Source organism: Oryzias melastigma, linkage group LG16 (genome assembly GCF_002922805.2).
Source record: "Oryzias melastigma strain HK-1 linkage group LG16, ASM292280v2, whole genome shotgun sequence".
NCBI lineage: Eukaryota > Metazoa > Chordata > Actinopteri > Beloniformes > Adrianichthyidae > Oryzias > Oryzias melastigma.
The window spans coordinates 2242111-2266975 of NC_050527.1; the positions used below are offsets into that span (position 1 = coordinate 2242111).

The 24865-nt window shown below is 37.1% G+C and overlaps 3 protein-coding genes across 3 annotated transcripts in view; 2 read left to right on the top strand and 1 right to left on the bottom strand.

Annotated features, from left to right (window-relative positions):
• Positions 1–14411, top strand: part of myom3 (myomesin 3) — a 72153-nt gene extending 57742 nt beyond the window's left edge. Inside the window, exons 21-36 of the mRNA XM_024267986.2 lie at positions 743–899; positions 1162–1268; positions 1591–1635; positions 2536–2672; positions 5373–5517; positions 7114–7173; positions 7649–7716; positions 9255–9365; positions 9586–9673; positions 9751–9789; positions 9879–9984; positions 11039–11202; positions 11283–11319; positions 11710–11732; positions 11815–11870; positions 11944–14411. Coding sequence (XP_024123754.1) covers positions 743–899; positions 1162–1268; positions 1591–1635; positions 2536–2672; positions 5373–5517; positions 7114–7173; positions 7649–7716; positions 9255–9365; positions 9586–9673; positions 9751–9789; positions 9879–9984; positions 11039–11202; positions 11283–11319; positions 11710–11732; positions 11815–11870; positions 11944–12213 — 1613 coding nt within the window. The 3' untranslated portion in view covers positions 12214–14411. The remainder of the gene's footprint in view (positions 1–742; positions 900–1161; positions 1269–1590; positions 1636–2535; positions 2673–5372; positions 5518–7113; positions 7174–7648; positions 7717–9254; positions 9366–9585; positions 9674–9750; positions 9790–9878; positions 9985–11038; positions 11203–11282; positions 11320–11709; positions 11733–11814; positions 11871–11943) is intronic.
• A 686-nt stretch (positions 14412–15097) lies between these two features.
• Positions 15098–16050, top strand: fabp10a (fatty acid binding protein 10a, liver basic). Its single transcript, XM_024267670.2, has 4 exons — positions 15098–15284; positions 15358–15530; positions 15738–15827; positions 15952–16050. The coding sequence occupies exons 1-4, from the start codon at positions 15218–15220 to the stop codon at positions 16000–16002; spliced, it is 381 nt and encodes a 126-aa protein (XP_024123438.1). The 5' UTR covers positions 15098–15217; the 3' UTR covers positions 16003–16050.
• Positions 16051–17535: 1485 nt separating this feature from the next.
• pnrc2 (proline-rich nuclear receptor coactivator 2) lies at positions 17536–21163 on the bottom strand. The gene is made up of 3 exons (XM_024267511.2): positions 20964–21163; positions 20300–20518; positions 17536–20118 (listed from the first exon to the last, which is right to left on the bottom strand). The coding sequence occupies exon 3, from the start codon at positions 20096–20098 to the stop codon at positions 19634–19636; it is 465 nt and encodes a 154-aa protein (XP_024123279.1). The 5' UTR covers positions 20099–20118; positions 20300–20518; positions 20964–21163; the 3' UTR covers positions 17536–19633.
• Between the last annotated feature and the right edge of the window lie 3702 nt (positions 21164–24865).

Below are 24865 nucleotides of genomic sequence, written 5' to 3' on the forward strand. Positions count from 1 at the left end.
ACAAATTCTTATTTAAGATGACTTAAAATAAGAGAATATTTCAGATCAAAAGCTGTTCCAAACAGAACAAAATCCACCAAACTTCACATTGAGTTCCAGATAATAATAATTCCCACTCCAACCATCTTTAGATCTATTGTAATAGTGTTCCCAGTGGTCTTTTCATTATCATTATTACATTTTTTTTGGCAAAATTAAAATAAATTATCTAGAACATAGTTTAAGGAGTTCATTAGATATTGGTTGTGGGTGGGACTATTGGCACAGAGTAAGCCTGCACTCATTTCCCATCATCCCTTTGTTTACACTCTCCCCCACTAGTTTACAGCCCCTCACAACCTCAACCTATTATTTGCAGAGTCAGAAAAATGAGGAAAATGAAGACATTTACAGATCTATTTGTCTGCTAGTGAGTACATCAAAATGGAGCAGAGCAGGGAATGTTTTTCCCGCCGATGGTAGTTTGTGTGTAACAACTACAAGCTTTTTAAAACTACATTTTTTCGTCTACTCCTAATGCAATAATATATATATATATATCTATATAGATATAGATATATATATATAGACAGATAGATATAGATATAGATACATATTTGTGACAGTGATTATGAAAGTTTCTTATGTTGGTTTTGCAAAAAACCTTTGTAAGATATTAAATAAAAAAGTTAAAAATGAAAAGACATTTTGTAGGACCAATCAACCGCTCACCTGGGTTTTTCCAACCATCTGTTCTTCTCAGAAACTAAAGACATTGAGATTGGCGTGGACGATGATGGCTTCATATTTCTGGGCTATGAGGCCTCTGAGATGAACAGCGAGAGCGAGTTCCTCTGGAGCAGAAACTACAGCGACCCCATTGATGCTAAAAGGACAAAAACAGAAACCAAGAACAATCGGTAGGCGGTTTGTGTACATCAGTACTTTTATATTTTAACATCTTGAAGATTAAAGATCCAGCAAGAACAAACCAAAGGCAATTAAACAAAAAAAGGCCATCTTTCATGTAAAATGACAATCTCCAGTAATTGTGCTCATCTGCCAGAGAAGATTTACAGCCCACAGTGTGATGGCTGACGGCCTCTGCTTCATGGTGGACAGATGAACAAGAAGCTCTATATATGCATGTGTCACTTTTTTTTTTCCAAATCTGCCTGTCAGGTCGGTTCTCACCTTCAGAGACCCGTCAGTGGAGGATCTGGGGCTCTACACTGTGGAAATGAGCGATAACCCCCACCTGTCATCCAGCTACGATTTCACAGCTGAAGGTACAGCCACAGCGCGGTGAGGAAGCGGCGAGTGAAAGTTGGTGGAGAAAAATGGCATCTCATTTGTCCCTCCCCACCCCCCTATTTTACTGAGGAAGCTAATGGCAGAAGAAAAATACAGAGCTGTCACTTTCAAGGGTTAATGAGCTTTCCCACCAAGCAAGTAATTACACGCCTCACAGCCATTTCCACAAGGTCACACATCCGAACAAAGCATATGTTCCCGGTTTACTTTTCTGCTTAAACGTGTTGTGTTTGCTGCTGCTTTGGTCCAGATCACCGATGAATTAACCTTCTGCTTCTTTCTTCTTTTTTTTTGCAGACCTTGATCAGCTTAAAGAACTCAGTTGGCAAGTCAGAAATCCATGTAAGTATGACTAAAATGTTGTATCTTGCAGCAAAATGGCAAAAAGTATCCTATAATTCAACTGTTAAAACTGCAAAAACTGGATCTTAAGAAAATAAAAAGACTTGTTTTAATATTTTAAAAAATCTGTCTTGAATAGAAACAATCTTAAGAAAGTTTTCAGTTGCCAAATAATCTAAGTTGGAGAAACCATGTCTTAGGAACTAAAATATTTTCCTTAAAGTCCCACTCCAATCATCTTTTGATGTACAGTAAAAGTGTTCACAGAGGTCTTTTAATTACGATTATGCCATTTTTGAGCAAAATTGTAAAAACCTGTGTTGTTTAAAAGAACATAGTTTCTGCAGAGTAGTTAAAAATTTGCCTCTTCTTTCATTTCCCATCATTCCCATAGCTTACAGCCCTTCACAAGCCCTAAATAACATTAGCGGTGCAACAAAAATGGCGAGCAATATTGAATCAGTCCAACTGTCAGTGAGTCAGATGCCAGGAAAACAAAGATGTACATGGATCTATTTGTCTGCAAGTGGAAGCATCAGGAGCAGAACAGGGAGCTTGTGGCCTTCCAACTGTAGTTTGTTTGTAACAACTACAAGCTCTTTGGAACTGCATTTTTTTGTCTGCTCTGATGATTCACAGTGAATTGAAGAAAGAAATACTCAGAAATCCAATTTAAACCGTAATCTTCTTTAAATATGTTCTCCATGGTGAGAAAAATACGACAAGAACATGTAAAAATACCGTTTTCATTCAAGTGGGTCTCTAAAATAAGAATCCTTTCTTTATGCTTATTTAAAGAAAATCTTCCAAATTTTAAGAAATCCACTGATCAATTCATTCATTTGGTAAACTTTGCATTCCTCTGAACATTAATTGATCTGCTTTTGATTCCTCTTGCAGTGATAGCGTTAAAGTCCGGCTGGGAGGTTGAAGTTTCCGAGAAAGGCAGCGTTCGTCTTTGGCTGCAGACCGAGAGTCTTAGCGACGCTGCCGAGCTGCGTCTGATCTGCAACGACCATGAAATCTCCAGCACTCCGGTGGGTCCTCCTGCAGCTTTAGTCTGGGAAAAAGGACCGAGTTCCTGAATTCAGGCCACTCCGTAATCTTTGATGTGGATCTGTTGGGGTAGAAAAATGTAATTTGAGTTTTGTGAAGTTCTCAGGTTGTTTCTGTGTCTAAAATGTCCTGGTTGTCTGTTTCAATCAGAAAAAAATATTAGAAATTTCCATATTATAGGAGTTGTAACAACTTATCCTCATCAATAAAAACACATCAGAAATTTTTGATAGTAGTAAAAGTAAAACACCAATTTTAAAGCATGTTTGTTTTATTATTTTATTATTTTTGTATAGCAGCTTTGCTAGATTTAAGACATGAACCTATTTGTTATTTGATTTAGTTTCAGAAAGGAAGCCTCATTTAATGTTTTAAATGTTTTATCCTTATTTCAGTCGATGATTCACAGATTTTTGAAATGTTCCAAAAATATATTGCAAATAGAAGTAGCCTAAAAGTAGGAAAAACACTAACTAAACACTAAATCAACATTTTGGGCTGTTGACCTCTATAAATGGGGACAATTATTAGTTACCTCAAGCTAACTTCACAGTCACTGTCAATCACAGATCTAGACCACGCCTCCCCCGCTCAGCCCACATCCCCCCTAGCCCCGCCCACTTTCTTGCATTTTTCAAATCTGGGCTGAGTGGAGTCAGCCTCCAACTCAACTGTTTGGTTTCAGAGGAAAATCAATAAAATAATACAATTTTCAGTCCATGCAGCAAGTTATTTTACTGATTAATACATCTTAAAATAAGATATCAAAATCTAAAAACATGGAGTCCAACACAAGCGTTAAAAAACAGGAAAAATAAGCTTAAAAAAAGCAAACTTAGAATTATCTATAAATTAATTTGAATAAGTATTTTTTTGCTAGTTCTTAGCAAATTAACCGGTAACATTTTTATGTACCTAATTGTAGTTTATTTTGATTGCAGTGACGAAAAATAAACTAGTATACGTGCAAATGATTTCTTTTAGAACAAAACGTGAGCACAAATGATCTTGGATAAATCCTCATAAAATTTCAATCCATCACTTATTCTTGTGTCATACATCTAATTTTTTGCTTCCAAATGAATGACAATGAATATTGTATACTATGTCAACCTTTGATTGAACTTTAAAATGGCATCCTTCAAATAGAACCAAAATTTACAGTAAAATTTGAGGTTTAAATATTTTGTTTTTACTATTACTAGAGTATGGAGAAAAAGGATTTTGACTAATTTTAATAATAATGTAATTATTTCGAGATCCCAGCTCTTAATGAGACAAAAACAAGTCTTGACTGTGCTGATTTCTAAATAAGCTTGCAAAGCAAAGAGAAGTTAAAACTATTTAAAACCTGGTAAAAAAAATGTCTAAAAGTATTATTATAGTGTACAGTATATTTTTTCATTGCAGTGAACTTGTTTTAGAACTTTAGAACTACAAATGTCTGTAACGTAACATTAAGCATCAAACGCCTATTATTAGAACTCTGGGAAAATATCAGGACTGAGACACTATTCTCTGTCTACAGCTCACAGGTGGATGAATCCATCTTTATGAAAAGTCAACAGTTATCCAAAGCAGCCATAAGTGTTATAATAAACAGTCTAGGACAGGAAATTAAGGTTGTCAGCAAAGATGAAGAGCAGGTGTGCAGAGCAGCACAGAGGACCAGGAGATGAGTTAATCTGATGAAGTCTGGCGGGGAGGAAGATCACCCTGAGGTGATGACGGGAACCGCAGCCACATCTGGCAAAACATCGCTTTTAGTTAAAAGTCGGGGAAATCACCCGTCTTCAAACAAACTAAAACATTTTTCACTGTAGATGCATTAGAATCAGTTGAAAACGATAGCAAGTGAATTCCTTCTTCTAGACATGCATGAACTACCCCAAAGTTAATTAAACTTGCTCATCTGCATCATTTTTGTTGACAAAAATAACCAAAAAAAATCCATTCTCATTATTAACCGAAGATGAAAACAATACAAATGATGAAATATGATGTGGAATGTGCTGCTTTAAAATACAGCTCAACCTCCAAAGGCCACAGAAATCAAAATAAATGTGGAAAAAAACCTCATTAAGCATGAATATGTGTCATGACGGCGAGTTCAAAACGATCATTAGTGCTGTCAGGGTTACTGAACCACCCTCCAGAGCGGCCACGGAAACAAACAAACAAACGCAGCCCAGAATATTCCGCTGCATTATGAGCCCGTATGAATGCTTCACACTCAACAGCTTTCAGTGAGTTTCATTTTTATTCATTCCATTATTTCCCTGATATCAGAGCTCTGTCTGAACAGCACTGATTATGCATTATGTCTCGGTGATTACAGCTGCGGTTTGTGAATTCCAAGGCTGTTTAGTTGATTAGGGCCTTTAGGCTTGCCATGCATTGCAGATCACATAGGCTGCTGACACCTATCAACATGCAAAGCAGATATTTATCTCGATGGGCGTAGAAGTCGTGAAGTCGCTCAAAAGCTGTTTCCTCCGTGTCCCTGCTTGTTTATGTGTCTGGAAATAAGGGGAATAATTTCTCTGCGGCGTGCACACGTTGTTCAGACCCTCGGACTCATAACTTATTCTCTCTATACATCAGGGTGCATCCATGTGGGATCATCTGTCTGTTCGTGTGCTGATTTGTACTGTTGCAATATTTGTTTGCTTTTTCTGCAGCACCGTAAAATCAACTTTGACAAGGCCAAAGGTCTGGTGGAGATACTGTTTGATCAGCTCTCTCGGGAGGATAAGGGCTCGTACACGGCCCAGCTGAGGGACGGCCGGGCCAAGAACCAGTTCACGTTGCTCTTAGTGGATCAAAGTGAGTCGTATTCATGCCGCCTGCATTATGGATCACAGTCAAGTATCAGCTCCAGTGATAAAGTAGCCAACAAAACAAGGAGCGGCTGCTCGGAAAATAAGTCGTGACCCAAGAGATGCTTGATAAATAAATCAGAAACACACTAATGCACAGACTGGCAGCTTATGATGGCGATTAAACAGCAGTATTTATTTAAAGTCCCACTCTGATCATCTTTTGATCCATTTTCAAAGTGCTTTTTAAGTTGTGATTATGCCGTGTTAGTCACGTTGTGTCATTTTCTATAGTTTCTAGGGATGTTTATTATTATTTATTTTGTCAACGAAGCGGGCCAAAGTTCTGCTGAACTTCACAGCAATAGGTTGTGGTTTAGCGACCTGCTGGATCAGAGCGATGTGTTCAATACCGTTGTTGTGACGATTAGCGGTGAAATACATGTTTACTTCCCCGTGTGAAAAAACATGCAGACGTAACAACACTCAAGAGCTCTCTTCTGTCCAGTCATCACACTGAAATGTTTAGTTTTGAAGCTCCCGTTCAAGCACCGTTCAGGCTCCTGAACCCTTTCAATGCTAGATTTAGCAATGTTGGAAATAAACAGCACTTTATTTCCTCAATCATACTTTTAGAACCTTATTGGTTAAGTCTCATTCAATCTATTGAAAATTATGTTGTAATGGAAATCAGACAATGTTGATTTTTCCCTTTAAAAATAGATAATTTTAATTTACCAAAAGAAAAGTACCATGAATTTGTGGGTAAAAGCAACTTGTACATGAAATATTGTTTCTCATAAATAAAATTAATTTTACCATTTTATTACAATGTAAGACGTATTAATATTCAGATGCAGTTTTTTAAGTCATAATCTGAAAAAAAGGGAAAAATTGCTCTGGTACAGTCTTGGAATGTATTGCGATACATATCATATCATGAAACACGTATCATATCACCAAACTCTTGCCAATATATATCCCAAGAGTTTTTTTGATAAATCATGAGATGTGTATCAGGATTCGTATTGAATCGCCTGATTCTTACCAATAGTTTCTGCAGAGCAGCAGTTTTTTAGCAGAAATTAGCCCCAGAGTTTTGGGCTAAATTGTTGCCGTAGTCTGTGCCTCCACTTCCCATCATGCCTTTGTTTCTTCCGGTAGCTTGCAGCTCCGTAATCTAACGTTACGAGGCCAATAAGAATTGCAGGCAATATTGAGCCGTACAGTTTAGAGCCCGATGCCAGCTCAGACGAGGAAAACGAAGACGCACATGAATCTGGTCGTCTACAAGCGAATGCAGGGAAATTGTCACAAACACAAGCTTTTTTCTACAGAATTTTCTGTCTGCTCTCGATTCACAACTATTTGAATAAAGAAATGCTCAGATATGCTATTTTAAGCTTAATTTTCTTAATGTATGTCCTCCATCATCCGAAAAATTCACATGCACATGTTAAAAACACAACTTTCATTGGAATGGGTCTTTAAAAGAGGTAATTCTTCATGACCACATTTGTGCTCAGTGGTCCCTGCTCTGAAATCGACCCCAAAATCACCTGTTGGGATTCTACTCATCCTGGCTTCTCTGTGTCTCATTTAGAGTTCAGTCAGACGCTGGCCTTGGCTGAGGCGAACCGGCGGGACGTGCAGAGGAAGGCTGGTGAGGCGTCACTCCAAACTGAAAATAGAACATCAACATTTGATATAATAAATGAGAGATTCCTCAATCCTTTGCAAAAAATCTCTCAGGTTTTTATTATGCATCAGAACGTTTAAGTAGGATTTCTATTGAAATGCTCTGTTTTAAACCTAAGAGAGAACAGAGTGAATGAAATGAGGTCGTCACTGCTTCTCATCTGCATGTTTTCATCATCGGAGATGTGATTAAGAGGTTCTGACTTTGTGTGTGGAGGACAAACTCCCCAGTTCCTGCCTGTGCAAGTTGATTATCTCACACAATGGTCACCATTTAAATTCAAAGGAGGTCTCCAAGCATGGAAAACCCATTCTGATGATTGAATTTAAAATTTAACTGCATTTGAATCCACCTTATTTATTACGTTGGCATATTTTACAATGAGCTTCTCATAAAGAAATATGTTTTATTGTTGTTTTTTGTTTGTTTGTTTTCTAAGGACCGTATTTCCAGGAATTCCTGACATGGAGTGTGAATGAGGATTGTGAGCTAACCATAAAATGCAAGGTATTTCTAAACATACAGTAATGTGTTCAGTGTTTACTGATCCTCCATTGCATTCAACATTAAGTTTAATATTTTTCATTCTGATTTGAATTTTTAACCATCAATGAGAGAAAAATATAATCATTTCAGCTATTTAATTTATCAAATTAAGATCAAATGTGTATTTTTGTAGGTTAATTACCACTTGAAGCACATTGGGGAGGATTTTTTTAATTTAGATTCTGAAATTCTAATTTGCTCCTAAAATGAAATAACAGTTATTTTCTCACATCCGCATTCAGCAAATATGGATCTATCAATTTTATAAACTAACATTAGTTTCAGTAGAAGAGAAGATCAAGTATTGACCCAGAACTGACATCAAAATAAATGTCTGGTCTGTTAAAGAAAAGAGGGAAAACAGGAGGTACATTTCAGTCATTTGATGGACTCCATTTTAAATGTTTAATTGCATTCAGGAAATGCTCTAACCTTAAGATTAACTGTATGATCATTTAAAAAGAGGCTGGTACCACATACATTTAATTAAAAAAAATAAAAACAAATAAGAGCAGTCAAAGTTAATGCTGCTGCCAAGGCTAAATGAGTAATGGCTGTGATTTTTTTTTTTTATTATTTTTGGCTCAGGGCAAAATTCTTTACTCAGTTATTGTGCTTTTGCATCAAAATGCAAAAGCAGCTGCAAAAATCCAGAATCCATCCACACAAGTGCTTCATTTAGACCAAAACATCTAGACTCTATTAAATTAAGCAAATAGAATCTCACATAAAGAACTTTTTTTTTGCTGGGGAAACACTAAACATCTTAAAGTGACAATTAAAAGCCCAAATGCAGCATTTATTTATATATTTTTTTACCAAATCTTATATTACGCAACAATTTTCCATTTGGAACATAGAAATTGGAAACATAAGACAGTAGCCCATTGCATCTTACAAATCCAGATAAACAGATAAAAAATCAAGAGTTTTAGGGCTTTCTTATATATTTTTTGTAGGGATTTATTTTTAAAAAAGCACAAGATTGGCTTTGAAGTACACAATATTTGGCTGCTCTATCAGAAAACAACTTTTATGAATAAAAAATGTACCTAAAATAATAAAATTGTTAAACATAAATTGAATATTTTTTTTTCTTTTACATGTTGAGATTATTTTTTTGTATGTTGTTGTATGCCACCTATATAAATCATTCCAGAAAATCTAAATGCAGCATAAAATCTTAAACAGCTTTCCTGAGAGATTGGATTTTCTCCCTGCTGTTTATTACTTGTTAATCTCTCATATTTTATTTGAAAATGACTTTAAAATTTATTTTTATTTATTTAAATTCTGACTCTTGTTGAAATTAATTACTAAAAAGAACAATTTGAATAAATTATTAAGTTAGATTTGAAATCAACAAAGCCTTGGACATTTTAGTCATCTGAAGGTGTTGTTTTTTTCTTTTTTTTTTTTTTTACTCCAGGTCTTTAACATAAATGTAATCATTACAATGATCAAAAGCCTTTTGAAACTGATTTTATTCCCGCTCACAGGCGGCCAACGTGAAAAAGGAGACATCTTTGAGGTGGTTTAAGGACGGCGTGGAAATCCCACAGGCTGACTATGATCCGTCATCTGGGGTCAGCTCACTCTCCGTTCCACAGGTACTGAAAATGACAGCTCTCTTTCCATGAAAGAGGATATGAAGTGACATTTATAAACTCTAGACTGTAAGAAAAAACCCAAGTAAACAGAGTGATGGGCAGCTCTTCTATGTCTCAGTGAAGTAAAGTCTTTTCTAGAAAGGAAAGATCAAAATGTGCTGATTCTTTTTCTTTGTCCTGACATAAAATATTTAAACTGATGTCAAATATTTGCTGTCAGGTTACGCAGAAAGAGGCGGGTTCATACAGGGCTGTGGTGTGTGACGGAAGGGGAGAAGATGTCAGCACTTTGGAGTTAGTGGGTGATGGTGAGACAGAACCTCCCAGTGTTTTCAAATAAAAAAGTAATGTATGTCATTTAAATTATTTTTTTTTTACATAACAGAGTATTGCAAGCTCCTGCAGCAGCTGAGTAAACAGTGTGGTGAGTTAAATGTCCTGTGGGAGTAAGAATAAAACACTAAAATGCAGAAACCAGACAATAACCTAAAAAAGCTTCCCGGTTCTGTGCAGCATTGTCTGCTGGTCCGCTGAGGATTCAGAGCTCCACTGAAGGTTTCAAGCTCCACTGCTCCTTCAGATACTACATGAGCTTCCTGAAGACCAGCTGGCACTTCAAGTGAGTCCCAGAGCAGGACACCGTTCACAGCCAAACAACCTGTCAATCAAAATGAGAAGAAACTGTTTACACTCAATATGGAAACTGATGGGTAGTTGAATCTGCTCCAACAATTCCAGCTTTATGAACTCTTACCAGCCACATTTTTAGATACACCGTGAACCCTTTTAGCCTTCAGAACTGTCTTAATCCGTGGTGGCCGAGATCCAACAAGGTTCTGGAAACATTCCTTAGAGAGTTTGGTCCATATTGGCTTTGAAGAAAACACAGACCTGAGAAAAATAACTGCTACACAAACTTTATATTTCAGTTTGTTTATGTTATTTATTATGGTAAAAGAATTCTGTAATTGTCTCTTACTTTGAATCTATTTTTATTGCTAATACTAACACTCAAAGACAACATTTTTACAGACGTGAACTTTTCTTGTTTTCAGCTGCAGTTCAGCTCTCATCTTCTTGACCATGTCCTCACGTCTAATTGCTGCAAAGTGATTGGCCGAATAGAAATTTACCTTTAACGAGCAGTTGGACAGGTGCTCCTAATAAAGTGGTCCCTGAGGGTATTTAATAAGAAACTAAAAAAACATTGTGTTTGTAAAGAAATCCTTGTTTTGATTCAAATTTCACTATTTTTTAATTTAGTTTTTTTTTCTTAAAGTGTAACATTCATGTACTTGATTCATGTGTTTTAACAAAATAAATTACACAGAACCTAATATTTGCAGCTAAGTAGATCATTTTTTTCAAGGTCTTTGAGGTTAAATTGATAACAAAGCATATCAATGTACACAATTAAGGTGTATTTTTGCACAATATTTTTTTGAGGTGATGAAATGAGTGAAAAATGTGGAAAAGTTAAGGCTTGGAGCTCCCCCTACTGGAGTTTGTACAGAAATCACTTAAAAAAAAGAGCTTCTAAAGCAACTGATTCCAATCTTTGTAGAGCATATATACAACTGATCATCAGTATTTGGCACAAGTTTTTTTCCTAAAATATATATTTACATAACAATTTTTTTTTGTAAATACGTGGATTTTCTTTCTCATCTCAGTGAAAGGAAAATTGACCAGGAAACCAGATCCAAGCCTGGCAGCAGCATGAAGAGCGTCTGGATTGAAATCCTGAACCCTACAGAAAGAGATAAAGGCAAATACACCTTAGAAATGTTTGACGGCAAAGAGACACACAAACGGTCGCTGGAACTATCAGAAGAGGGTACGTGGACAAAGCTTTTACAGTTTTTAAAACACAAAAAAATACACTTAATAATGTTGTGAATATCCAAACTGTTTTAGCTTTTGCTGAAGCCCTGCAGGAACACCAGAGGTTGAGGTAAGGCTTGTACTGAAGTGGCATCCTGCATGGCTTTCTGTGTCACTAACCGCCAGCAGTGGTCCATTTGATGCTGCCTATTCAGGGCAGAGTGTTTTTGAATCTGTGTGGACCCTTTAATTCTGTGAAGGTGGTGATTGAAACAAGGGTTTTGTGCTGGAGCGTGGAGAATAAACGTCTCTTTTACTTGTAATACTTGGCTGAATCAATGCTAACTTGCTAGGCATACAATGTGCACCAAAAGCAGGTTAACAAGAACATATTTTAGCATTAGTACGGCACACAAGGTGTACAATCATGTTTTTAGAGGATTAAGTGATCATGAATAGACTTCTACTTTATCCCTTTTTAATCTTTCAAATCATTAATTTGACCTTTTCTTTGTTTTAGGCAATTGGCTGTTGTTGAAAAAAGTAAGTTTCATATTTTTGAAAAGTTTTTTTGTGACAAAGATTCTTGGATTTTAGCTTATCTGTTGTTTCTTTGTTCTCTCAGATCGAGCCAAAGTGACCAAAGGTCTTCCCGATGTGGTAGCCATCATGGAAGGGAAGGTGAGACATTATCAGATCATTAAAACTTCATGATCGACCATCTGTAAGGCTGATCATCTTCTGTTTTTCTCAGTCTCTCTGCCTCACGTGCTTCATCGATGGAGAACCGGCTCCAGAGATCTTCTGGCTCCGGAATGATCGCGAAATCCTGGACCAGACCCAGTTTACCATCACCAAGGAGCCCAAGCGCAGCTCCATCACCGTCAACAAGGTCCACATGGAAGATTCTGGAAAGTACAGCATTTTTGTGCGCAACCAGCACGGATCGGAAACGGTTGATGTGACCGTGAGCGTATACCGGCATGGAGAGAAGCCTCCAGCCAACGCTGTGGAGATGGGTTAAGACATCAGAGTGGGAGATTCATATCATATTCATATTTAGAAGGGAAATAGTTAAAAAAGAAACCAGTTTTTGATTTATATAAATACAGTGAGGCCAAAAAGTATTTCAACACTCTTTGATTTTGCAAGTTGTCCCACTTAGAAATCATGGAGAGGTTGGAAATTTACATCCTAGCTGCTGGTTCACTGTGAGAGACATGACCAAAAAAAAGAAATCTGGAAACCCCATTGTATTATTTTTTAAATAATGTGTTTGTACGCTACTGCTGCAGAAAGGTATCTGAACACCTGAGAAAATCAGTGTTAATATTTGGTGCCGTAGCCTTTGTTTGCGATTACACAGGTCAGACGTTTCCTGCAGTTTTTCACCAGGTTTGCACACACTGCAGGAGAGACTTTGGCCCACTCCTCCTCACAGATCTTCTCTAGATCAGTCTGGTTTCTGGGCTGTTGCTGAAAACCAGAGTTTGAGCTCCCTCCAAAGATGATCTATTGGTTTTAGGTCTGAAGACTGACTAGGCAAATCCAGAACCTTGATATCCTTCTTACGGATCCACTCCTTGGTTATCCTGGCTGTGTTCTTGGGGTCACTGTCGTGTTGGAAGACCCAGTCATGACCCTTTTTCAGGGTTCTGACTAACCAAAGGAGGTTGTTCCCCAAAATCTCGCAATACATGGCCCCGCCCGATCATTTTCTCCTTAATGCAGTGCAGTTGTCCTGTCCCATGTGCAGAATAACACCCCCAAAGCATGATGCTACCACCCCTATGCTTCACAGTATGGATAGTGTTCTATGGATGATACTCATCATGCTTCTTACGTCAAACACAGCGAGTGAAATTAAGACCAAAAAGTTCTATTTTGTTCTCATCTGATCACATGACTTTCTCCCATGACTCATCTGGATCATCCGAATGGTCAAACTTAAGACAGGCCTGGACATGGGCTGGTTTAAACAGGGGAACTTTCCGTGCCATGCACGATTCCAAACCATGACGTCTCAGTGTATTACCAACAGTAACCTTGGAAGCGGTGGTTCCAGCTCCTCCTGTGTAGTTGAGACCCCATTAGGTAAGATCTAGCATGGAGCCCCACTCTGAAGGAGATTGATAGTCACGTTTAGCTTCTTCAATTTACTAATAATTGCTCCATCAGTGGATTTTTTTTTTTTTCCACCAAACTGCTTGACAATTTCTCCATAGCCCTTTCAAGCCTTGTGGAGGTCAACAATTTTGTCTCTGGTGGTGTCTTTGGACAGCTCTTTCGTCTTGGCCATGTTAGTAGTTGGAGTCTTACTGATTGTATGGGGTGGACAGGTGTCTTTATGCACTTCAAAGAGCTGCTTATGGACTACTTAAAGGCAGACTAACAGGTCCTTTAGGGTCAGAATTCTAGCTGATAGTCAGGTGTACTTTTGTGGAGCAGTAAAAAAAAAGAATATGTATTTTTTTAAAATAATGTATGTGTTTTCCAGTTTTTTTATTTTTTTTTAGATAATGTCTCTCACAGTGGACATGCACCTACGATGAAAACGTCAGACCCCTCCATGATTTCTAAGTGGGAGAACTTGCTAAATCACAGGGTGTACAAGCATGTATTTACTTCACTGTATTTTTGTGCTAAATACTGCTTAGTTTAGGTTTTTTTTTGTATCCTAAAAATACAAATGGGCATATTCTGACATTTTAAATCACAATGTTGGCAATAAAACTAGTGACGTAACTTGGTCACATTAGTATAGATAAACGAGCTGCCACAGCAGCCAGCCAAGCAGCTGGACATTAGCTGCAAAGCTAGCCTTCCCTCAGCAAAAAGTAGTCTATTTAAATGTACTACAGGTGTACTAAAATTGAGCCAGTATACTTCAAGTTGACTTTTTATATCTGTTTATTGTAAACTTTATATGTTCCAATTTAGTCTGAAGGGGAATTCACAAACATGATCTCTACTTTTTACACTGATACTTAAGTATATTTGATAAAATACACTTCAAGTGTTCTACTTTTTGCTCAGGGTTCACTCTAGGCAAAAGAAGACACATTAAAATATTGCTTAAAGTTTTGAAATGCCGCCATTGCATGTCGTTTCTGTGTTTGATTCTTCAGCAACCTGGTCTAACTTTAGGTACTTCCTGTGTTGAAAATCAAAGATGACTAAAACTGTCAGCTGCGTGTTGTGAATAAAGACATTCTTGATCAATCTTGTGTGCTTTTTTTTTTATTTAAATCATGTGTTTTTTTATTGTTGCGTTTTATTCATTCAACTTTATTGGTTGAGAAACAAAGAAACAAAAACTTACAGACAGCTGGTTAATAATTATCCCTGCTTTTTCTCTTCAGATCGTTTTATTATCAAGTCTTGTGACAAATGTGAACATTTGGTAACTTTCCTCTTTTGCAACGAGTGATTTTTGCCTTCCAGTTTAAAAGCACACCGTCCTGTGTGTCAGTGACCTTACCACCGTGTCCACCTTTGGCAGGTGAGTTCACATTATGAAGAGCAAAAGTCATGCAAAAACCAACTAAAGTGACTCTTTAATGAAGAAGAGATTTTGCTTTTAACAAACACATATGTGGAACAGCTCAGATTTGTGTTTTGTTTTAAATCCTGCAAATCTCAAGGATTTCATTTAATGTTTAATGCCTCTCCATCATCTGGACCGTGTCCCGATCAGCATGTATGGAAGTAGCTGCAGGTGAATAAATGCCATTTCTTAGATAGGGAAAGTGCACGTTTTTAGCAAATCCATTTTATGCTTCTTTTTATTCCTGTCACTGGATGCTGAGGTTTAGCCAAACAGAAGTAAGTGAACTCCAGGTTGTTCAAACAACAGTAGTTTGCTCAGAGGACTTTGTTACTCATTAGATCAGGTGCTGAGCTCCCTGCTAGTGGGTATAAAAGGATGTGGGTGGATGTCCACTTTCTCCACGTTGTGTTGCGCTTCACACAGCTGTCTCAGCCTCTAGCCGCCGTGGTGAAGGAAAAGCCCAGAATCTTTCAGAAAAATGGACTTCAATGGATCATGGCAGGTGTACTCCCAGGAGAACTACGAGGAGTTCCTCAGGGCTATGGGTAAGACGAGATTTTTTCTTGGTAAACTAGTGCATGAAAGTGCATGAAATAATACGACTGCTTTGCTCAACAGAATTGTCGGAAGATATCATTAAGCTGGCCAAGGATGTCAAGCCAGTTACTGAGATCAAACAGACAGGCAATGACTTCGTCATCACCTCCAAGACACCTGGAAGAACTGTGACCAACTCCTTCACCATCGGCAAGGAGGCTGAAATCACCACCATGGATGGCAAGAAGCTAAAGGTTCTTGTTTCCATTTATCTTCCATTTTTTGAGAAATTAACTACATTGATTTGTAAATCTTATGAAATAAGCAGTGGGAGACATTGTTGCCCTGATATTTATGCAGATCTTTCAACTTAAAAAAAAGTATCACATTTAAATCTACACTAAAGCAATGATTATTATGTTTCATAAATGTCAGTTTTTAATGTGTTTTTTCCCCCTTAGTGTGTTGTCAACCTGGAGGGGGGCAAACTGGTCTGCAAAACTGGCAAATTTTCCCACGTGCAGGAGCTCAAAGGAGGAGAAATGGTTGAGGTACAATACATGCACGCATAAGCAAATGTGTTTTAAGATCAAAATATTAAAATAATGCTTTACTGCACATACAAGCTAACAATATAACACTTTCTTTATTTGTCTTTTTTTCTATTCTTCCCAGACTTTGACAGTTGGTTCAACAACACTCATTAGGAAAAGCAAAAAGATGTGAATTTGACAACAAAAAACACCTTTTTAATAAAAAATGTGCTTAAAAAAATCTGTTGTGTGTCTGGTCATTTCAAAGAAATCCAAGCAGATTTGTAAATTAGAAAAAACTGTATATGCAAATTTATTACAGGTTTCATAAAAGTTTAAACAAATCATCTATTTTAGGCAAGTGTTTTTTGTTCATTTATTTTTTATTTTATTTATTTTTATAGTATTTTAGGCAACCTCATTGTTAGAATACTTAAAAAGCTTAAAAAAACATTTTAGGTACTGTTTTTCCCTAAATTTGGGAGAAAATGTTATGTTTGAAGCAGCATTTCCTGTCAAAATATTAGCAGTTTTATTCTGAAATTATTTTCTCTTTTTTTTTATTCAATTTTGTCCATGAACATGTCTTTGTAAACAAACTCCACTTTTTTATTAGCATCTTAAAAAGTTGCTCACCCTAACTTCAATTGTTTGACACAAATAAATATTTATTACCAGATTTTGCCATTTAGTAATTCTTTCGAAAACTGATTAAATGGATTGTGGACTCTTGGGGTTCTTCATGGTGGTACAAACAAATAGCTGATTGTTGTAACACATTTTTTTATAACTTTAGTAAGTCAGTCTAAAACTGTTGCAGAGGCACAAAGGTTAACTCAAAGTTTTATTGTACGCAAATGATTATTGCTTTATTGACTAAATCAAGAATAGCTGCATACTGGAAATGCTACTGCGGGTCTAGAACTAAAAACAAGTTCAATGTGGATATATCTAAAATGTTACTGTAAATTTCAGAATATAGAACACACAGCTTAAATATTATTTGATCTACAGCATAAAGATGACTCACCCTGCACTTTTCTCTGAAAAAATATCATTTTTTAACTACTTTTCTGCATTGTCTATGCATTTCTTCTTTATCAAAGAATACTAAATAGAAGTTTGGTGTTGCTGTGGATCTCTGAGATAGCACTGAAGCAATCACATGGAGCTCTTCAGTTTCCAAACAAAATTTTGAAAAAGATTAGACTGGAAAAAAGAGATTGTTCCGGTTTCTCCAGGAAGCCAACAGACCCTGAAAAACTGGTGTGAAAACCCAAATAACATGAAGCCTTGTGCAGCTTTGTTTTAAAGTTGAATGTTTCTGTAGCTTATTTTCACTATAAATAAATACATTTGATGAAGGGACCAGAACTGAACAGCTGTATGAATTAAAAAGTAAAAAAATGAAATGACAGAAGTTCTGATTTCTTATATATTACATCTGTAGTATTTATAAATGTAGTGTAATGAATGTAAACCATCCTGTCAAAAAAAAGTTACAATCAAAACTGTTGATTGTATTTCTACTCATGATTTCATTAAAAAACAAATGTTAAGTTTATCTCTATATTTGTGAGAAAAATTAGGAAATCATTTTTAAATTTAAATTATTCAGGACAAAAAAGTTTGCATGCATTATTTAAGTACCATTTAATTTTCCTTGTAACTAAATATGATGTTTAATCTTCACCATTACCTTCACAGAAAAACCACAAACACAGAGTTAGGGGGAGGGGAGGGATACAATTTTATTTTTTGATACTTTTTAAAAAACTTGAATTCAAGAACATTTCTCAATTTATTCAACTCTAATTGACACCAATCTTTAAAAGGGGCGATGTTTTTTTCATTTCAAGTGACATATTCTAAAAGGGGAAATCAGCCAATTATTTAATTTGGGTTACTTTACCATGCATGGCTTTGAAAAGAATCAAGAAACAAGCAGCACCGGGTTTAGCCATCAGCTAGCGGAAGAATAGCTGAAACGTGGTGTTTGTTTCTGTGATCTTTTCCTGGATTGAGTTCTTCCAGCATGGATTTTACTCAGGCACCATCTTTGTTCTGTTTAGACAAGGGTTTGGTTCTCAAACTAGATGCATCCATAATTTAAATTTGAATGCATGTAGTTTCTTTAAATCCAATTCGTGATTTGTTACAGTTTTTCTTGATTGGCACTCCACATCTGATCACCTTAAACTGTAATACAAAACAATAAAAATGTGTGCAAGACCTCTGTAAAGATGACAGTGCACTGGGTACTGACATATGGTATAGACCGTTCGTTTTTTTAACAATTTTTTTAACAAAAATATTCTTCAGCATTGAAGATAAGACACATCTTCAGCATGTCTTATACATTCAGTGTTAATACTAAAAATACTTTTGTCGGACAGGCATCAAAACAGCCTGCAAATGTACATATGCTACAAGTACTTTACACATTATTTCATTATTTACATGGCTCTTCAACACCAACTATCTTTGTTTTGTCATTTCTATGTTGGCTGTAAAAACCTTCCATTCTGCAAAGAAAAAAAAAATATCTCAAAGTGAGGTCCGAAACACAAAAAACAAGAATTCATTTCAAGTCCTTTTGCATCACAAAGTCAACAGCATCTTTTCTGCTGCTTGTGGACAAGAGTCTGATTGCAGTGCAAGGGGGTAGAAAAAAGACAGAGGCAACAACACTTCCATGAACAGTCAGTCTCTGAGGCAGAATTTGTAAACACAAAGACCAAAACACCATCTAAAGTTGGACCCCCTGAGGCCACTTCTCTCAAAAACTTCCTGAGCCCTCCCTCGTCCTGAGGAAAGGCATGCCGCCAAACAGAACCGGTCAGGTCCTCTTCCGCAAGTTTGGATGCACGCCTTGCGCTGACGAGACAGAAAGCTTAGGGGCAGTAACAGTACTGATTGGAACAGAATGTAGCCAAGTGACTGTATCTCATTCACCACTGGGGCTAACAAAAGTGGAAAAAACAAAGCCACCCCAAAACATCGGGTGTTGAAAAAGAACGAAATGCAGCAACACATTGCTTTGGTTACACAGAGATTGAAACGGTTTTCAACCACAACAAAAAGGACTTGTACAAAATAATGCTTTGATAAGAGTGTTGCAGACCTTAGACACGCCAAACTCCCATAGTGCAGTGCGCACAGCGCAGTAAAGAAAGGATACAGGAGTTTGGGGTCTAAGGTCCATGTGCCATTGTCTCTTACCCTTTGAGGCCACCTGTCCCTTCCTCACTTTATCTGAAAATAGCTTTTTTTCCTGCAGAATTATCGAGTGTCTTTAATCCAAACAAGGAATGTAACAATCAAGAAAATTACGGGGCCCTTAAAAAAATGCTACAAATGTTTATATTATTTAGCACCTGGAGCTTTGGGGTTCACTCCAAATGCTCGTCATTAAAACCTGTATGAATGTAAGGTGTCTGTCCAAAGAAATGGACCATAAAAGTAATGTATTGTTACGTAACGGATGTTACAAGCCCTGTTTTCTTTTGTGGAAAAAAAGTACACTCGGGTGGCTTTTACAGCAAACACTAACAACAAAACTAAAGCACATATAATCCAGTTAACAGATTACAGAAATAGACTTCATTAAGGACTGTATCAACAAGTAAGGCTTCAGAGCTGTAATATTTAAAAATTGTCCTTTAAAAATCGAAATAACAGCAAACCTCTTTTGCAAATATTTCACTTTAAAGCTCAGCCTAAAACCAAGTGTATTACAGCTCTGGAGCGTTCCAAGCAGATGAGCACCTAAGTGAAGTCACGGTCTGCAGATTGGCTCTCTTTAAATGAGGTGTGGGCGTAGCTCAAGCCTGCACTTTCAGTAGACTTTTGAGCTGGAACGCCATCATCTCCCTGTGATCAAAGGAGCTTGACGGAAAAGACACCCAGTGGCTAGGGGGCTTGGGCAGCACACTGGGTGATGGCGGCTCACTAAACTTGGGCCCTGCATAGCTTGGGCTGCCCTGGGCGGCCAGGAGTGTGTTGAGGTGAGACACCGCACCCTCCCAGTTCTGATCGTAGTTGGTGCTAAAACGCATGGAGGCATTCTTCTCTGCAGACACGGCCTGCCGCGCCTCCGGAGACCTGTGGTAGGCTGCGCCTTTGTCGCTCCTACGGTGGCCATGATTGTGAAGGCCCCCTAATCCTCCTGCTGAGACAGCGACTCCATTCTGGTCACGGCTTCTCTGTTTGGCCTTGACAAGTTGGTGGCTCTTCTTTTGCCGTTCAGGATGGGAAATTGGAATGTTGTACCTCTCGCCACCTCCCATGTTTCTGTACTAGGTGTCACCTATAGAAGTAGAAATCGTTAAGTGTAAACTCAGAAAAGAAATATATTTGTGAAAACAGAAGCGCCTACTGCGCAGACTCAGTTCGAACAAAAACAAGCTCAGGCGCTACGTGCAGAAACAACAGCCAGACAGGGCCGCGACGCCCCTCCCCCACTCGGCTGAAAAACAGCCCCAGCTCACCTCTTTGTTGGTGGTATGTTGACGAAGCAGAGATCCTTCTTTAATCTCTCTCCACCAGTCGGTCCCCAGGTCCTCGAAGTAGCTTTCTGTCTACTTCTCACTGCACTTTTCTGTCCAGCAAGGTCTGAGGTTTTCATGTGCCAATGAGCGATGTTTTCCCGTGGAACCGAGCTGAACATCAATTCACCTCGGCACACGATGCTCCGCGAAGTCGAGCTCCTAAAAGCAGAATATGCGGATTAGACTTATGAAACAATGTCTTGATGACCAATAAAATGCGTTTATTGTAATATCCTAAATATTTTTCTGCCGAACTAAATTAAAAACATTCAGTGGGGGAGGGGCGTGTAAGGAACTGCGTCATTACACACAATAAACTCCCCGAACCAGATTCACTTTTAACTCATTTATAAGCCGCAGTTTTCATTTTTCCATTACACACATATTACATAAGAGCTGCGCCATAGATTCATATTCAGTTAATTACAGACATAAACCGTTTTAATCGATGAAAACACAAATTAAATGTTATTAGCTAACATATTTTGTTTCATTAAGACGACTAGAAAAGTAATTTGACAAAACGGTGTCACTTTACTTTGGCACCGAACCAAAACAAAGAAGCTACTCAATATGGCGACGAGGGAAAAACTGGTATCCTTACCGACTTCTTCTTAAGGCTTGGTTGTTGAAGCCTTTTGTCAAAAGAAATATACAAGTTTAGCCTCTGGAATCCTTCGGTGGACGTTGTAGGAAGCACAGCGAGCTATTTTTCCTACAAATCCATCACCATCGAGGCTACGGTGGTGTTAACAACAGGCGTAGAACCGCCACTTCTCCTCCCGACACTAGATTGCAACAAAATGGACTCTACAGAACACATAAGTAGTCGGTCCTCGCAGAAATCCAACCAATCACCTGTCGAGTTTGAGTTGGACGACCAATCAGCGTGTGAGCTAACCTACGCAGTCATGCCTGTTGCCAGACGGGTGACGTCAACCACACTTCCTCCCCTTTCCTTTGTTGGAGATCGTTTGGGTATTTCCTGAGAGAAGTGAGAAATTACACCAACACCAAACAAATTCTGCCGATAAAAATCACTTGTTTTCACTCGGTGTTTTTATAAGAACAAGCCAGGAAAAAAAATACACAACAATTAAAGTTGCATTAGATAGAGTCGCCGTGAATGTTATGTAATGTTGTCTGTTGTGGCGTAAATAATAATTCACATTTATTTAACGGAGACCATGGTCTCTACAGGTCACAACATGTTTATTCAATCGCTTTTACTCCCCTAAGTTGAATGAAACTAGGCGTTTCAGCTTCGGTTTCAGCCATCACGTAGCACTTTGCCCATCCCCCCATTCCTGTGTTGTGTGGTCACAAAAACAAGCTGTTTTTTTTCACTGAAAATCCTCGTTTTAGGATGTTTATCAACACAGTGCACGTGGTAATAGACCATATTATTAACCAAAACAGCTTTACAGTGAACACAGAGTTGAAATTCAACCCAGAGACAGATAGAAGACAAACAAAGAAGTTCATGTAAGTGTGTTTTTTACTATGTGGAAGATCAGAACAACTTTAAATTAAAAGTTAAAGTAGAATTTTTTTTTCATTCTTTTGTAGTCTTGGGGAAAAGCAATGTTTATTGACAAAGACAAAAGCTTATTTTAAAAACGACTTTTAAGTACATTTTTATTTATTAATATATTGATAAAATTCACATAACTTTTGACATGTTTTATTTCTACTTTCATATATATCAGACTTTTTACACGTTCCTAAAGTTAGAAAGTCTCATACAAGAAGTTCGACTACTTTTTATTGTCTTTTGGAAGAACATTAACCACGTCCGTCACTTATTAGAAAAAAGTCCCAGTTGGTTAAATGGTGGAGAGCTAATGCGTTCACTATTACATAAATGACTTTTACTATTTTAAATGTACTGGTATTTGAGGTTGTGCAACAATCTTCACAGATGGCAGACCATGGAAGGAAACATGAAAGTCAAGGGGGCCGTGCCCGTACAGTGATCTATGTATGGAAAGTAGGTCACTAGGAGGCTTCTGTAGGTCACATGTCAACTGTTTGGAAAGGTTATCCATGTAAACATGTTGCAGATAGGTTGGGAAGAATAACAGCTGCTTCTCTTCTTTTTAATTATTTTTTATTACTCAAAATTTTACATATATAGCATATTTTACAAGTTTTTTTGTACTTATTTGATTCTTTAAGCATCACTTTCTCATCTAGTTGTGATAACTTATCACATTCTGTTTTTAGCTATTATGTTTTTACTTTACTTTCCACCTTCATTCTGTTTTTGTGCTTACGCTAAAACTTTTTGCTGGCTTTGACCAACAATCTGTTCCGATTAAGAAACATTCATGACACATACATTACATATGTTTTAGTTTAGGTACATGAAAGTTTTTCTTTTTGGTATTCTAGTTTGCTGTATTTTTCCAGATGAGTAATAAATGAAAGTAATAAATGAAACATGTAAAATCTAAAAACAATTGATCAATTTTGCTTCCTAACATGTACTGAAATAAAATTAGCCTAAAATAAGAAGGGTTAACTATGGAGCAGCACCTGATAAGGAATGAAAACTTAAAACTGAGAATCTGTCAACATAACCATGAAAATATAAAATGTGACAGCGATTTCACAATCCTTAAATACTTTTTCAGGATTGCATCAGTCAAAAAAACCCCTGTTATTACAAGTTTGTCCATTGTTGGATACAATTTAGGTACATATATGCAGTCGTGGTAAAAATTTTAATGTGGAAATAGATAAGAATTGGTATTAAATGAATTATTACACATAAAAACAATTATTTAGGTGAGTTAAATAGATTGTTACTGTTGATGAAAACTATCTACACTCATGTAACTCAGAAAGAAATGTATCTGAAGAAGAAATTGGTTTAAACATTTACATGCTGAGCTGTTCTCTACACGTATTACCTCACGGAAAGTTATCTCTCCGTTAGGCTCTGGGTCAAGTGTCCAAAGTCTTTCCTCACTATTGTACTCTTAAATAAAGCTCATCAGACTTTCTGTGCTTACGTGGAAGAGTAACAAAGTTTCCATGACAGAAATTCACCTCAAAAACAATGCAAATATATTTAAGTACATAACTATTACTTTTCTTCCTTATCTCTTTCTACAAAATTGAGAATTCATTTTTTTTCTTATCTCAAAATACTGTTATTTTTGTTCAATCTACTATTTTTCCTCCTTTTTTCTCCATGATTTGATTCTGCTTTGGAGAGATCTGGTTATCCGGAAATGAGAGCAGAAAATGTCATTAATGGATTTAAGCTGAGTCGGTCTGGAGCGGTAAATCCAGCCGTTGTGCTCCTGTCCTGGGTGGTTTCCATCCACCACCGTGATGCAATCTCGGGAATAATTGAACATTTCTGCTTTTAGCCCGGCCTGTTGTCTGTTCTGTTTAGGCCGCACCTGGAGAGCCAGTGACAGAGGGGGGTTCTTGTTGCAGCTGCACAGTCTGCTTCTAATTCTATTTCCTGCCTTCTGGCCTGTTTAATCTATTAGGTGGAAAGAGGAAAAGACACACCCATGTGGACCAGATATCACCGAGTTTATCCAAGGTCTTGTTTCTGTTTAACCATAATTTTAATTAAATCAATTTTTTTTCAAAACAAAGAAAAAAATCCCTTTGTATCATAATCTTCCCCCTGAATAATTACATTTTTTGGCCCCAAAGACAATCAAACACATTTTTCCTCCAAATTAAGAAGCTAAAATAGAATGCTAATTCCTTTTAGCGCCTCAGGTATGTTTAACTTTGTAACCTGATTAAAGTTGTTATTGAATGAGCATATTTTCCTTTCACTGGAGGCAAATTAAATGACCTAAAATGACAAAGAGAGTGCTTCAACTGACAAACTATGGAAGTTCTGATAACATGTTCAATGTGTGTACAGGGCCTGCACACTACTGCCCCCTGCTGTAGCTATAGCAGTATTGATTGTCTTCACCGTTAGGGTTTTCTGGAAACCAGAACAAGTCTTACTGGAGCAGGTCCAGACATGCATCCCACTGGATGTGGGAAACTGTGCCATGTTTGACAGTTTCATTGCAAATAGTTTTGGTATGTAGTAGTAAAACAGACAGATTCCTTCTAGGACAAACATGTCTGTGCAAAGCTTCAAAACAGAAAATCCTTTTTTATTTTTTTGTAAAACATGTGACTCTTACAATCAAACAAAGTAAAGAGTGTTTGAAAAAACAAGAAAGGAGTGGTTTTATGACCAGAGATTTTATTTTAGTTTAAAAGATTAGAACTAAAAAAGAACAAATAAAGAAACCCCAACAAAAGGTTGGTTTAAGACTGAAAGAGGACACAGTTCCTGCTTAAACTAATTATAATTAACACATAAAACTGTTATTTTTATGTTTGTTTATCATATTTTTTATGGCTATAGCTCAACGTTTTAACTAGAATGTTAGAAATGAACCATGATCTAATGTTAACTGTGATGGAAGCACGTAAACACTTTGAAACATTTTAGAAGAAATGTCTAAATATACT

What these genes read in the sequence shown, in the direction of transcription:
- fabp10a (XM_024267670.2), top strand. Translation starts at nt 15,218, where the DNA reads ATGGACTTCAATGGATCATGGCAGGTGTACTCCCAGGAGAACTACGAG. An exon ending in GGAGTTCCTCAGGGCTATGG is followed by an intron (nt 15,285 to 15,357) that starts GTAAGACGAGAT and finishes TTTGCTCAACAG; the next exon opens with AATTGTCGGAAGATATCATT. An exon ending in AAGGAGGAGAAATGGTTGAG is followed by an intron (nt 15,828 to 15,951) that starts GTACAATACATG and finishes TATTCTTCCCAG; the next exon opens with ACTTTGACAGTTGGTTCAAC.
- pnrc2 (XM_024267511.2), bottom strand. Translation starts at nt 20,098, where the DNA reads ATGGGAGGTGGCGAGAGGTACAACATTCCAATTTCCCATCCTGAACGG.